Source organism: Pterocles gutturalis, unplaced genomic scaffold, assembly GCF_000699245.1.
Source record: "Pterocles gutturalis isolate BGI_N339 unplaced genomic scaffold, ASM69924v1 scaffold29468, whole genome shotgun sequence".
Lineage (NCBI taxonomy): Eukaryota > Metazoa > Chordata > Aves > Pterocliformes > Pteroclidae > Pterocles > Pterocles gutturalis.
In genome coordinates, this window is record NW_010121370.1 from 22043 (window position 1) to 34688 (window position 12646).

The 12646-nt window shown below is 36.8% G+C and overlaps 1 protein-coding gene across 1 annotated transcript in view; it reads right to left on the reverse strand.

Annotated features, from left to right (window-relative positions):
- Positions 1–217: 217 nt before the first annotated feature.
- Positions 218–12646, reverse strand: part of CEP162 (centrosomal protein 162kDa) — a gene marked incomplete at its 5' end in the record, with an annotated part of 18640 nt that continues 6211 nt past the window's right edge. The window contains 9 exons of the mRNA XM_010077218.1: positions 218–469; positions 2148–2282; positions 4590–4688; positions 5275–5416; positions 6206–6876; positions 8059–8280; positions 9245–9349; positions 10628–10791; positions 11672–11798. Of these exons, the coding sequence (XP_010075520.1) occupies positions 251–469; positions 2148–2282; positions 4590–4688; positions 5275–5416; positions 6206–6876; positions 8059–8280; positions 9245–9349; positions 10628–10791; positions 11672–11798 (1884 nt within the window). The remainder of the gene's footprint in view (positions 470–2147; positions 2283–4589; positions 4689–5274; positions 5417–6205; positions 6877–8058; positions 8281–9244; positions 9350–10627; positions 10792–11671; positions 11799–12646) is intronic.

Here is a 12646-nt window from a genome sequence, read left to right on the forward strand (position 1 = left end):
GTTTAGGGAATAACCTCAATATTCATAATATTTTTTAAAAATTGCATGTAACTTTATTCCTAACAAAATATGAGACTTACAATATGACTGGGGTGTTGCTCAATGCAAATATACCTTTGGAGAAGAAAGATTCCAGACATGATCAGAATGTAAATCAATTTACAAGTGTTACATTAATGATTTTTAATTATATTTTCCATATATAACTTTGAGTATTAAAATTCTGCTTCTGTAATCAGCTCCTACCTAATCATGTCTTCCAACAGCTGTCTGTCATGCTGAATCCGCTGGAATTAGGTGCAGGAATAACAACCCCTTGTTTCTGCAGTTCACGTAAAACATCTAATATTGAATCCAATTCCACTCGGAATTTCTCTAGTTCTTGATTCTTCCATTGTGCCAGTCTTCGCCACTTCTCAGCCTCATGGGTTTGTCTGGCTTCAGTAAGATGATGTGTTAGTTGGGTTGCCTGCAAATTAGAAGCAAGTCAACATCGAGACTTCCTAATCAAATACTCATTGCTCCTTGGCAAAAATATACCACTTCATTACACTTGGTGTTCAGTCTCAAAGCCCAATGCTCTCGTTAAGTGGAAAGAATTTGTTCTGAATATTACAAAAATCATTCTGATAGCAATAAATTCTTTTAAATATTTGCATTATGACAGAGGGGTAGAATCCATTACTGACTAATGAGCCTCAGGAGAATTGAACTTATCCTCTCCAAAGCAGCAATTAAAAGTTTGAATATTTAAGACAAAGCCGAGCATATAACATAAAACCCGCTGGAATGAAAATGAACCTTTTGAATTGCCATCTAAAGGTGTTAATTAAAAGAACACTCTGTAAGAGAAACAAACCACATCTGAATGACATGTTCTGGGCTTTTAAAAACCACAAGGTCGATGCATTATCAGAAAATATCCAGTAGTCACAAAGGTCTGAAGCTGCTGCACATAAAAGTTTGAATTAATTTTGATATAAATCCGTGTCATAATCCTATTAAATTACCCAAAAGTGTCACGAGATATCAAAATCTCTATCACTTAAAGGCTACAATGATCGTATTTGTCATTTGATACTAGGGATAACCTGTTACTTCCTTGTGCAGCAACCAGTTTTTCTACATATTGTTCAGTTTGTTATAATTGATTTTGGGGACTGTTTGGTGCCCCACTGCAGATGATTAAAAGTGCAAAACTAGGCCAAACAAAACCCAAAGCTTAATACATAACAAGGCTAGTAGCACCAGGAAAGATGAAATTACTTAGTAGTAGTTGTTGTGTATACTATTATTTTTATTTTTTTAAATATATTACAAAACTTCTTAGTAAATACTATAGTTCAGGTAATGAATTCAGTGGAGATAGATCACAGACCAGGCAGCAGCAGACGCTACAGAAATGGTAAAGAAATTCTCACATTATAGAAAAGCAAATGAATAGTATAAAGAAGTAACTGTATTACAGTTGGCTTCAGCAGGTCAGATTGTGAACAAAAAGAATAAAATCATCAGTGGCAGCAGGGTTCGTTCTTAATCCAGTGACTGGTTTTATGCACAGTTCTTTTTGGGAAGAAAATTAAATATCTGATGTAGAAATGTATGAGAATAAAACCTTCTACCACCAACAATTCTGTACATAAAAGACCTGGTCTCAAAACTGTAGAACAAGCTCCACAAACTAAGAACTCCTACAGGTTTGATGATCTTCCAGTCCAACTGCCCTTCTTTGACTTCATGTAATTAAGTAAAACCTAAATTAAAACACTAATGAAAGACAGTCATATATTTAACTGATTAAAGTGTTGAGAAAAAAAAAATCTAATTGAACTAGAAAATGTTTCCAGATGATAGAAGCTCCCCAAATAGATGAAAAATCAGGATGGAGGCTATTAACATAAGAAGAAAAAAAAAATCAATGCAAAATTGTTTTATCCATTCAAAGGATACACGTGTCAGATACATGATGACTAGCACTGCATCTACATCCACTTGCATCCGCAGGCACCAAGGAAAACCACGGCTGCAACAAAAAGTACTTGCCCCCCTCCAGCGTGGGCTAAATGAGCCTGTGCAAATGCCATAAAATTACAGTGAAGCTGATGAAATTGCTCTTGAGAAGTACATGGAGAGATGCTCTGGTGTACCTTTTGAATTTCTTGCTCTCTTTCTGCATGTCTGGTCTCTATATGCTTGATTTTCTTTTCCAGGCACAAGAAATGTTTCATTTCAGGACTCTGGCTCTCCTTAGCCTCTCTCAATTCTTCCAACAATTTTGTCACCTACAGTTTGAGAGAAGTGGTGAAAATTACTATCATTGTGTTAAGTAGTGCATAAACCAGATTCCTTTCAAAGTGTATTTGTGTTGTTTAATTATTCCATTCAAAAGCTGCAGAAAGGAAGACATAAAAGAGAAATCTCCTTTATTCAAAAGCTTAAACAGGTACTCAGGGACTTAGATTAGGATCTTTCATTTGTAAGAAGTGGCCTGAGAATATGAAAAATGTTGATAAATCCAGTCCTGTTCATAATATGTTATGAGGCGATTATTCATAGTCAATTTTTACACTTCTAAACATGCTAAAAAATTAATAGAAAATATTATGATTAGGTGTTCTTACACAATCCTTTCTCACACTCTGGATAAAGATCAAATATAAAATGTCCCAGGGTATTTCTAAGGAATAAATTAAGAAAAGACACGCTGCTAACAGACATGATTACAAACCCCCTTTGGTCTAACAACTGCCAGGTCAAATCAGCTCTACCAATGACTTACAACTGGTTTCCTAACCCTCCAGACATTCAGGTAAGTTTTCTTATAAAGCTCGACTGGTTTATTTCTATTCTTTGCCTATTTTAAAGTAACTTAATATATCTTCATTTAGCATCCTTTTTTGGTCACTTTGTTAATGTGTGTAAGTAAACTAAAGTGAAAACTTTGAAGTCATTCGTTATTGTAACTCTTAGCTCCCCTTACCCAATGGATCTGAGAACTGCTCTTCAAGCACTCAGCTATCCTTGGCTCTCTGCTGCTAAACTGAAGTAGCTGGAAGCATTGTGTACTTCATAAGACTCACTTCATCTCACTCCTACTGGGAAGTGACTCCAAGATGGCTTATATTATTGCCATTTTTTTACTTTGAACCTGTGGACCAATTTCAGCCACATTTTTCAGAGGAGCAGAAGTCTCAGTATCCTAAGGTCTCTGAAAACGAGTGTCTGCTGATTCTCTGCTAAGTTGCCCCACTGAAGGGAAGGGCTGATGCGTGATTGCAAGCACATAATTAAATACACAAAAAAAATAATGCAGGAAAGATGTTAGGAGGGGAAAAAGGCCCCAGGACAAAATGGGCTCCATATATTTTGCCAGCAACAGAATTCTTAAATACAAACCTCTCCCACGTGCAAGCTGTTATGCAAGAGAAGAATATAGTTCATGGAGAACATCAATGAACAGCATTTCTGAAATTAATATTCAAATAGCAATCTTCCAGTGAGCCTCAGAAAAAAAAAAAAAAGGTTGCCTTTTCTGAGGTACCACAATTTTGGACAGAGGACTCAATCCTGTTTAAAACAGTAGTGTGCTTTTCCCTGTCATGACTGACTCTGTTTGCAGGTTTGGTTGTCTTCTTTTTTCAGCTCAACTTACTTAACCATGTAATACTTAAAATGTAGTTTATAAGCAGCACAGCAATCACACTAAAGGGCAAAAGCAAGGCTTTACTTTGATGTATAGTCCCACAATGATTTTTCTAACAGAGGCACTTCATTGCATTTTCTTAAATGCCAGCACTTTGAACTCAGCCTGTAACGTGTGGGTCAGATGGGATGGTCATTCTCTTAACCATCACTGGCATTAATAATCTGTAAAGCAGTCATGGAAAAAACCCAATTAATAACATTTGTCTCAATTTTTTCCAGAAGGAAGTATTATATATAAACTGAGATAACTGGAGTGAAATAGGCCTTGTATGGAAAGGCAACATCTATCATTAGATTCATAACATGAACCCAAAAGTCTCAGCCTTTCTTCTGCAAGTACAGAGCTTCTTTAATAGGAGATTTTCTTCCTCTCCCTACAAACCTTCCCTATTCTATAAATACTTCACAACAGAGGTGGAATTTTGCATGGGTAAGATAAATACTGAGTGAGTTTAGCAAGATTAGGATTAGTTATATTAAGTGTGTACTAAACACATACGGATACTTCTCTTATTTCTTCTGAATAAGGGCAGCAAACAAGATTAAATGTCTAGAGTTCTCAGTCTCTTACAGAACAGGATTTGTTTTAATAACTCTTGCAGGTTAATTATTGTTTTATCAAAATTAAGATAAAATTAACAATGTTCATACATCAAGGAGATGGTGAATTAAGGATGGGCACAGTGCTTAAACAGACTATATCCTCCTCCTGAACAGGTGATTAAAAAATATATTCCATTCTCTGGTATAATTGATGTAGAAGCAACTGACAAAGATACCATTTCTAGGACTTATTTTACTATGTATTATTTGAGCCTTTACAAGGATGAAAGTGAAAACTCTTTCATTAGAAGAATGTACCCCCAATCCAAATTCAAATATACCTCTTTTTGTAGGAGTTCCTCCCGCATCTGTGAAACTAAAAGGGCTTCCCGATGTCTCTGCTGTTCCCTGATTTGTTCTTGGAGATGTTGTATTAGTATCTACAAAAAAGATTAAAAATAGTTTGTCTTTAACATAAATACCCCATGACAACATGTGAAAAAAATACAATAAAAATATCATCAGTATTTGTAGTACTGCAGGTGTAAGTGATGCAGGTATTAACAACACTACCTGCAACACGTGTGCATGTGTGCTATTTAGCAATCCTCTGCGTGCATTCATCCTCAGTTAAGAAAGGAGCGACAGGAGAAGCAGCAATGGGCACAAACTGAAATACAGGAGGTTCTGTCTGACTATAAGAAAAACTACTGTGAGGGTGACCAAGCAATTGTTTGGGTCTCTAAGCCCAGAGAGGTTGTGGCATTTCTCTCCTTGGAGATATTCAAAAGCCATCTGGACATGGTCCTGAGCAACCGGCTCTAGATACCCCCCTGCTTGAGCAGGGCACTGGATAAGGTGACCTCCAGAGGTCCTTTCCAAGCTCGGCTGTTCTGTGGTTCTGTGAATAGTGCCCCAGGCCCATTTTTAAAACAATACATCCTACTTCAAAGAAAGAGAAAGCTTATAGCAATACAGAAAGAAATAACTTTAACATATGTAATGAATATATCTACTGTATCGTACCTCTTGTGTTGAAATTCTGCTGTTTAGTTCAGCTACTTTAGAAGTCGAATGCTCCTTTGCGTGTTGGCAAAGAATCTTCTCCACTTCCCTCTGATGGGAAGCTTTCAGAGATGCAATATATTCTGCTGTGTCTTCCTGTATCCTGAAGAGAGTGAGAGGAAAATAAGATGTAGTAAAGCAGCCACAGACAGTTCTTCAAAAATGTGGCAAAGTTTCTCATTTTTCAGATATGTTGGATATGTGCCTCATTTAACTGGAGGCAGCTAGACAACAGAAAACTCAGCCAGTCATTTTTTTTTTGGCTCCTCTTATAAAAAACAAGGAGAGAAAATAGGTGCTTTTAAATCATAATGCAGCCATCCTATTTCAGGTATCTATTTTAGAACAGAATGTGTTGCAACCTAAATATGACAATTTCCTCTACGTTGACTCCAAGGGAGACTAGGTAAAGTAGAAAGTTTCGACTGAAGTATAAAGTTGGTCGAGTAAATCCCACTGAAAGCATACCCCACTTTGAAGTAAAGTATGTGCACCAAAAATCCTACACAACACAAAGTATCTAAGGTGCAACAATTTACACCGAGATCTTTTTACTCAAAACCATGACCAATTTTAGTATTTAATAAGAAGGATTAATACAGGTTTGCCTGTAGAAATAATTGTGACAGTGCACTGCTCTAAAAAAAAAAAAAAAAAAAAACCAACCCCCAAACCCTCCCCCAAAATAAACCCCAAAAAACCCCCCAAACAACAAAACTCCCTCCGCAAAACCCCCGAACCCAAAAACAAACAGTAAAACTGAAATTTCCAGAGAACACTGGCCAAGTACAAGCTAGCTTCACACATGGCTGACATGTCAATGTGTCACTTCAATCCTGTAGCAGCCAACACTTGAACAAGGTTTTTAAAGGAAAAACCTTTGTACATTTACCTCCGTATGTTATTTTCAGAATAAGCTAGTGTTGCTTGAGACTTCACCCTCTGCTGGTTCATTTCTAGAGACAATCTTTCTATCTCCTCTTTCAGCTGTGCATTTTCTTGCAGAACTTCTGAGATATTAAAATCAGAAAATGTACTTGGTTGGTATATTTTGTCATTGCTGAAAATGCTTACAAAGGGTTCACTGTTGCTGGAATTCCTTTTCGCTGTTGCTGAGGTATTCTTTTTCAAGATCTCTGTAGAGTTTTCCTTATTACTGGTTTTATTTCTCAAATTATTATCAGACAACATCACCATCCTTTCTTTCTGAAGTTTCTCTACAGTTTTTGTAAGGTCTTGTATTTCTCTGTTTTTGGTGAGCAGTTCTTCAGTTAGTTTTAGCAGTCTGTCTTTTGTGTTACCTTGTTTCCTTGGAGAGTCTGTGGACTCTACGTCTTTATTATCCCTTTTACTTCTGAGTTTTAATTGCACATTTTGACTTTTAAGGTTTTCAATTTCTGTCTGGAGGTTTTTAACGGTGATCTGATGGGTCTTCTTTAGATTCTGAAGCTCCCGTTCAAGGTCTGTAGAACCGGCTTTATCACCATTCAGTTTTGGTGATTCCCTCAGAAATTTGTAGGCAAGTAGTTGCTCAAGCTCTACAAGTCTTTGCTCATACTGTATCTAAGGGAGGGGAGTGGGAGAAGGGGAAGAAAAAGCAGTTTCCTCAAGTGTACTTTTAATATCAGCTCTTCCTATTATTCTTTAAAGTTACTGCACATCTGAAGCAAGATTTCACGAGACAGGATACACATCAGTGTTACTAACAACACCACTCAATCAGTTCAGAAACTAGTGAGTGAAAAATTTATGTAAAGCAAACTTAAGTCTGCTGTAAAACAGAATTACTCAAAACATTCACTACAAAGTAATCCTCTACTCTCAATGAGTGCAGCAACTATGTGAAAGAAAATTAAATTGACAAGAAACTATTTCATTTTTATATAAGTGTGTTCTCTTCAGATGTTACCAACTCGAACAGGCAAAGCAACATCTTATTTTAATATAGCAAGAAGTCTTTAATTTTTTAAAAAATCTGCCATTATGGATTTGCCAGGTGTCAGTTTGAAAACATGTCACATGCCTGAAAATTGTGCTTCACATTTTTCAAAACATCTGAGATTTTCACAGGACAGATTTTTATTTAATTTATTTTTTCAATATAGAAGTATGAATTCAGAGAGACACAGAATCTCTCTTCCTAATGAGCTGAGGAAAACCTAACCCCTTCTAGTAGCCTGGATAGCCTCTGAGGAAAGCACGGTGAGTTATTCACATGCAGGAAAGGAGGAACAACTGGCCAAAGCTTTCCTTTCCAGCTCATTAAGCACCTGTGCAGTTCACATTTTCCTTGAAGTAACACGCCAGACTTCCATGCTTCATTACACAAGTTAAGGCTCACTACCATGCAATTTTTGGATAGCATGGTTAGTGTTCCCAGATATTCCCTGCAGAAATGCCCAGTCAGCAGCCCTTTGAAACCACAGCCTTTGGTACAGCAAAGAATTAGGTGAGCAGCTACTCTGTGCCATAGGATGAAATCCACTTATCTTAATTGTAAGAATTAAATTATGCCTCAAGAACTTGTCCTCTCAGTTTCAATACTACTCTAACAATTTCAGTACCATTTTATTTTTATCTTAGGTGCTGAAGCTACTGAAATTCTGGTTATAAATTCTTTGAAAATTTTTTCCCCTTGAATGTGGTCTTTGCCCTCAGTTTTTCACCACGACCCTGTGTTAGACCTCGGTAACCTTCTGAGTGTTACTTGCAGAGTAGACTACTTGACAAGCCGCCAACTTTTACCTTTATTTTTTGAAACTGTTGTTCCATGGCACGGAGACTTTTTTTAGCTTCATCATCTTTACCTTCAAGTTCTGTTTCTAACTTTTTTATTCTTCTCTCCAAAAAATCAACGGTGTTTGTTTTAGCTGAAAGATCATTAGTTTTCTCAGCAGCAGCAGCATAAATCAAAGCAGGCAGAGAATTTGGATACCTTCTTTTTAAAATTCCTTCCATTTCTCTGATCTATCAAGAAGAAAACTAAGTCAGAAGTCAAAAAGAATAAAGTTCTGATGAAAAGTGAACCTGCATGAAGAATGAAAACTCTAGATGCATATGTTGAGAACTTTTTACATTGTTTACGTTATTGCTTACAGAAAAGCAAGACTCATCTCTTACTGACTTATACATCATCTTAAACAAAATATTGCTCTGGTCTTCAGATTGTCTTATATCAAATGGACCTTTTATTTACTTTCTTAACACTTAAGTTGTATATGGTTCTTCATGCTGTTAAAGTCTTGGCTTTTTTTTCTGGACCTATTTCATAACAGTACTGAAATTATTCTCCCAATAACAGATTATATGCCAAATAAAACTAACACCTTGAATGCAAGATTAATAAAATAAGCATTCTCTATGGATGAGAAATTCTTGACATTAGAATACTGCAGAGTCTCTTGCCCATTTGTCCCATATCCCTACCAAATGCAGCTGCCATCTCCTAAAATTCAGAAAGGCCCATTCCACCTGACTTTTCCTCAGTAGGAAACATGGATTTTAAGGTCTCTGCTCCCCCAATTTTCATGAATCTTGTAGGAATCCAATAAAATTTAAACCTGTACTCTTCAATCGACTGAAATTGGTCATAATGTTAGGGGGTTACTGAACACAGACAAAAGGAATCTTGGAAGACAAACAGCAAGCTTCTGTGTGCTTTTGTCCTCTTGCGCCTTTCCAAGAAACTCTAAACAGTAGTTTAATGTTAAAGGATTTTGAAAGGGTTATCAGTAAATAGCTTATTAGAACATAGTAGCAGCAGAGCCCTTTGTAAGTAATTGCAGCTTTTTGTGTCGAGTGTTCCATAGCACAAGTTACTTTATCATAGGGCATCATTCAATGCTTTATCCTTATAAAAGGGCTAGCAAGTGTTGTGAGAAACCTTATCTGCAATAAAAGTTAAAGCAAGCACAGTTCTATTATTGCATACTTGTCGCTCAAGATCCTGAATTCTTTTAGCATCTGCTGCTCTGTCTCGCAAACGCTGCTTCTGTTGCACACGCTGATCTCCAGCTTCAGCTCTGAGCTTCTCAACCTATCCAATTTATGAGAAAACAAACTGAAATACATATTCAGAGACGCAGTCCTGTAGAACAAAAGTAAGCATTTCAAACGTGCACAATATAAAGGAAGTATTCTGCAACTTGAGAACTGGTACTAGTAATTTCTGTACTAACTGATTCTTCAGGTTCTTAAAGTTAACAGCTTCTTCAAGCCACTTAGCATCAAAAGGGACTGAAACTAGCTACAAAAATAAATCCTGACTCCCAGGATCAGGGGAAGGAACTAGATAGCTCGTGCTCCTGCATCCCCATGAAGTCTGGCCATGAAGACTCAAAGCTCTAATCTAAAATTTAATTTCCTACCTTTCTAATAGCCACTATGATCACTCTGCAGGGCTATTACACCTTGTATAGTTGGAAGTATTCCCATCGTGATTTCTCTCTCACACTGGCAATGTTAGCATAAGTAATGGTTTTATGCCAGCACAGTTTGACTAACTTGATTGTTTCTATGAAGTCAAAGTTCTTAATTGTTTTTAAACACCAGTCCATCCTGGAGAAAATGCAAACAAAAATATTTTCTTTCACAGCAATGATATGTTGATCAACGTTTGATATGGTGATGTTTAAGGGTTTTCCTTCCCTGGGTGTTCCTTCAGAGGCACCTCCTTGCATCTGTGATCTCTTTACTAAAACACCATGAAAAAATTCCAAGATCATTTTATCACTGGTAAAATTATTGATTTCTATGAATCTTAAGTCAAATCTACTGACAAGCAGGCAATGCAAATCTCAGAACCATTCAAGATTCATGTATTAGTTTTGCTTGCTTTCTATTTCGAGGATTTTTGCTTTTTTCCTCCCTCCTATGGCAACCAGAGAAGTTTTCTAAGAAAAAAAAAAAAAAAGAATTTAGAACGGGTACTTAAGTGAAAAAAAAAATAAAAGTGATTCCTATGCTACAGCAGAGTAAAAAGGAGAAAAAGAGAATGACAAATGGGATGTTCCAAGTTGTTAATGTAATTTGCAGGTTTTCAGGAAACACGCTACTTTAGTTTCCAGAAGCATCAAAATGTCCAGTACAAGCAACACCAGATTTTAAGGATAAGGCACTTGCAATTCTCACCGCATATGCAGTAATATCCATTTTGCATATAAAGACTCCACATTTGATTTAAAAGCTTATAAGGCGTTGACATGTCTTTTCTTGAAAAAAAAATGTGATTATTATGGACACAACTACATTATACTCATCACTAGAAAATAAATAATCTAGTTTCAACTTCTTAGATAAAGCTAGATATAATCACCTCTAGTTTTAGTTTCTCAATTTCTTCTCTTGCATCTTTAAGATGGGCTGCATCTTTATCCAGAAGATCTTGATTTTCTGCATACCACTGAAGTCTTCTTTTTAAATTACTAATTTCCTGTTTGTATGATTCTTCCATAACTATAAATTCATAAGACTTCTCACCTACAAGAATAAAACATCTTTACTATTGTTTTATTAGTAACTATGTATTGAAGAATTAATTAGTCAACACTATACTTCTCAGCACATTTCACATATATACTAATCCTGTTACTGCAGTAAAGTTTTAAAACCAAACCCTAATTAGGTTTTTAAATGCAACAGAATTTGAAAAAAGCCTTTTTTCTCTCATATATAGTAGTACTCAGTGGTTCACAGTTTACCGCAGAAGGTATGTAAAGCGGAATCCCAGGGGGATCGATTCTTGGTTACGTTCTAATAAAGAAATTTTCAGTATCAACATGGATGACAATACAGAATATATGCTTAGATATATACTGACCATACTGCACCCGTTTATGAGAAGAGACATGGAGCTAAATATTACAGCTCTTAGCACTTGTGATGCCTGATACTGGAAGTGAAAGAGTCCAACTTCTGGCCCTCTCTCATTAAGAAAGCTAAAGTCAAACTGAAAAGAGTTCTGAGCAGAATGTTGAAAAAGAGTCACAAGGCATAAGTAATGGGAAAAAATGGACAAGATCTAAACAGGAGACTAAGATGCAACACAGTAAATATTTTCTCATGAACAGGGTTGTCATATAAAAGGAATAATCTGTTTTCCATGCCCAGTGGGAGATAGGCAAGAAATCCAACTTAATGGGCAACAACAAAGAGTCTGGCTGGATACAAGAAAAGCCTTTCTAATGGAATGCCAAAGGTCCTTCGCTATATGCTTTTATTAGAAGTTCAGACAATATTTGGAAATGGTCTAGATGCATTTGACAAAGTAATATTTTAATAAGAAACAAATTTTAGTTACATATTTTTTTAGTGAAGCACAGAGTAGGCAGAATTATTTAACAAAATGAAGGTGTTTTACCTGATGTGGATACAATCTGGACTTTTGCTAAATCTCTCTCCTTCTTTGCTTGTCCCAAGTCTACCTCAAGAGCTTGCTTGTCTTGTTTGAGACGTCTTATCTCTTCTTGTAATTTAGTTTCTTCCTTCTGAGTTTTAGAGAAAATGGTAAGGCAAGAAAAAATAATCACACGTTGTTATACAAAAACCTGAATATGCTTTTTCTCCATAAAATGATTAAATCACAACAGTTCCATCAGAGCACAACAGCAGTGAGGATTTCCAGTTTTGGTGTTATTCTCAGGCCTTGCTATAGCAGTGCATGGGAAAAATAGTTTTTTTTAATAAGTCTTACATAATTGTGTTAGAAGGAGAAAGCATCTGCCTTTGGAGAGGGACAGTAAAGAAAATGGTTTCACTTATTTCTAAGACTTAAGACTGCAGCTTAAGCAGACAGATGTATTCTCCAGCAGTTCATCTTACCACATTCAATCTCTCACCATTTTCTGCGTGCACGCCCTCTTCTGTTTGTTTATATGTGATCACTAGCAAACTTCAAGACTAAGTAGGAGGAAAGGTCTCAGTGCCAGCCTCTGGAGCTTCTTGGTCCTAGAGATCCATAGGTACAGGTCGCAGCAACTGTGGGGGCTGAGATTTTGGGGCCAGACAAAGCCTCTAGGGACAGCAATGGCCGGCACGCGCAGGTATCTGTGCTACTGCTAGTGAACTCCTGTCCTGATCTGCTCAACAGATCCTTGTGTTTCCAAGAGTACCGTTTGTATTTCTGTGGGGTGAACAAAGGCACTGCTCTCTGTGTTATCTGTGTGCCTGACCATGTTAGTCTTGTCTGTGTGTCTCTCTCTGTCTTTGAATCTTGTGTTCAGTCTTACGACAGGCTGGACCTACGGACAGGAAAGTGTAGCAGCAGCACCTCTGAGGTTTGAACTAGGGGAGCTCCTGCAATCTTAAGAGCTCAAAGTCAGCTCTAGCAGACCAG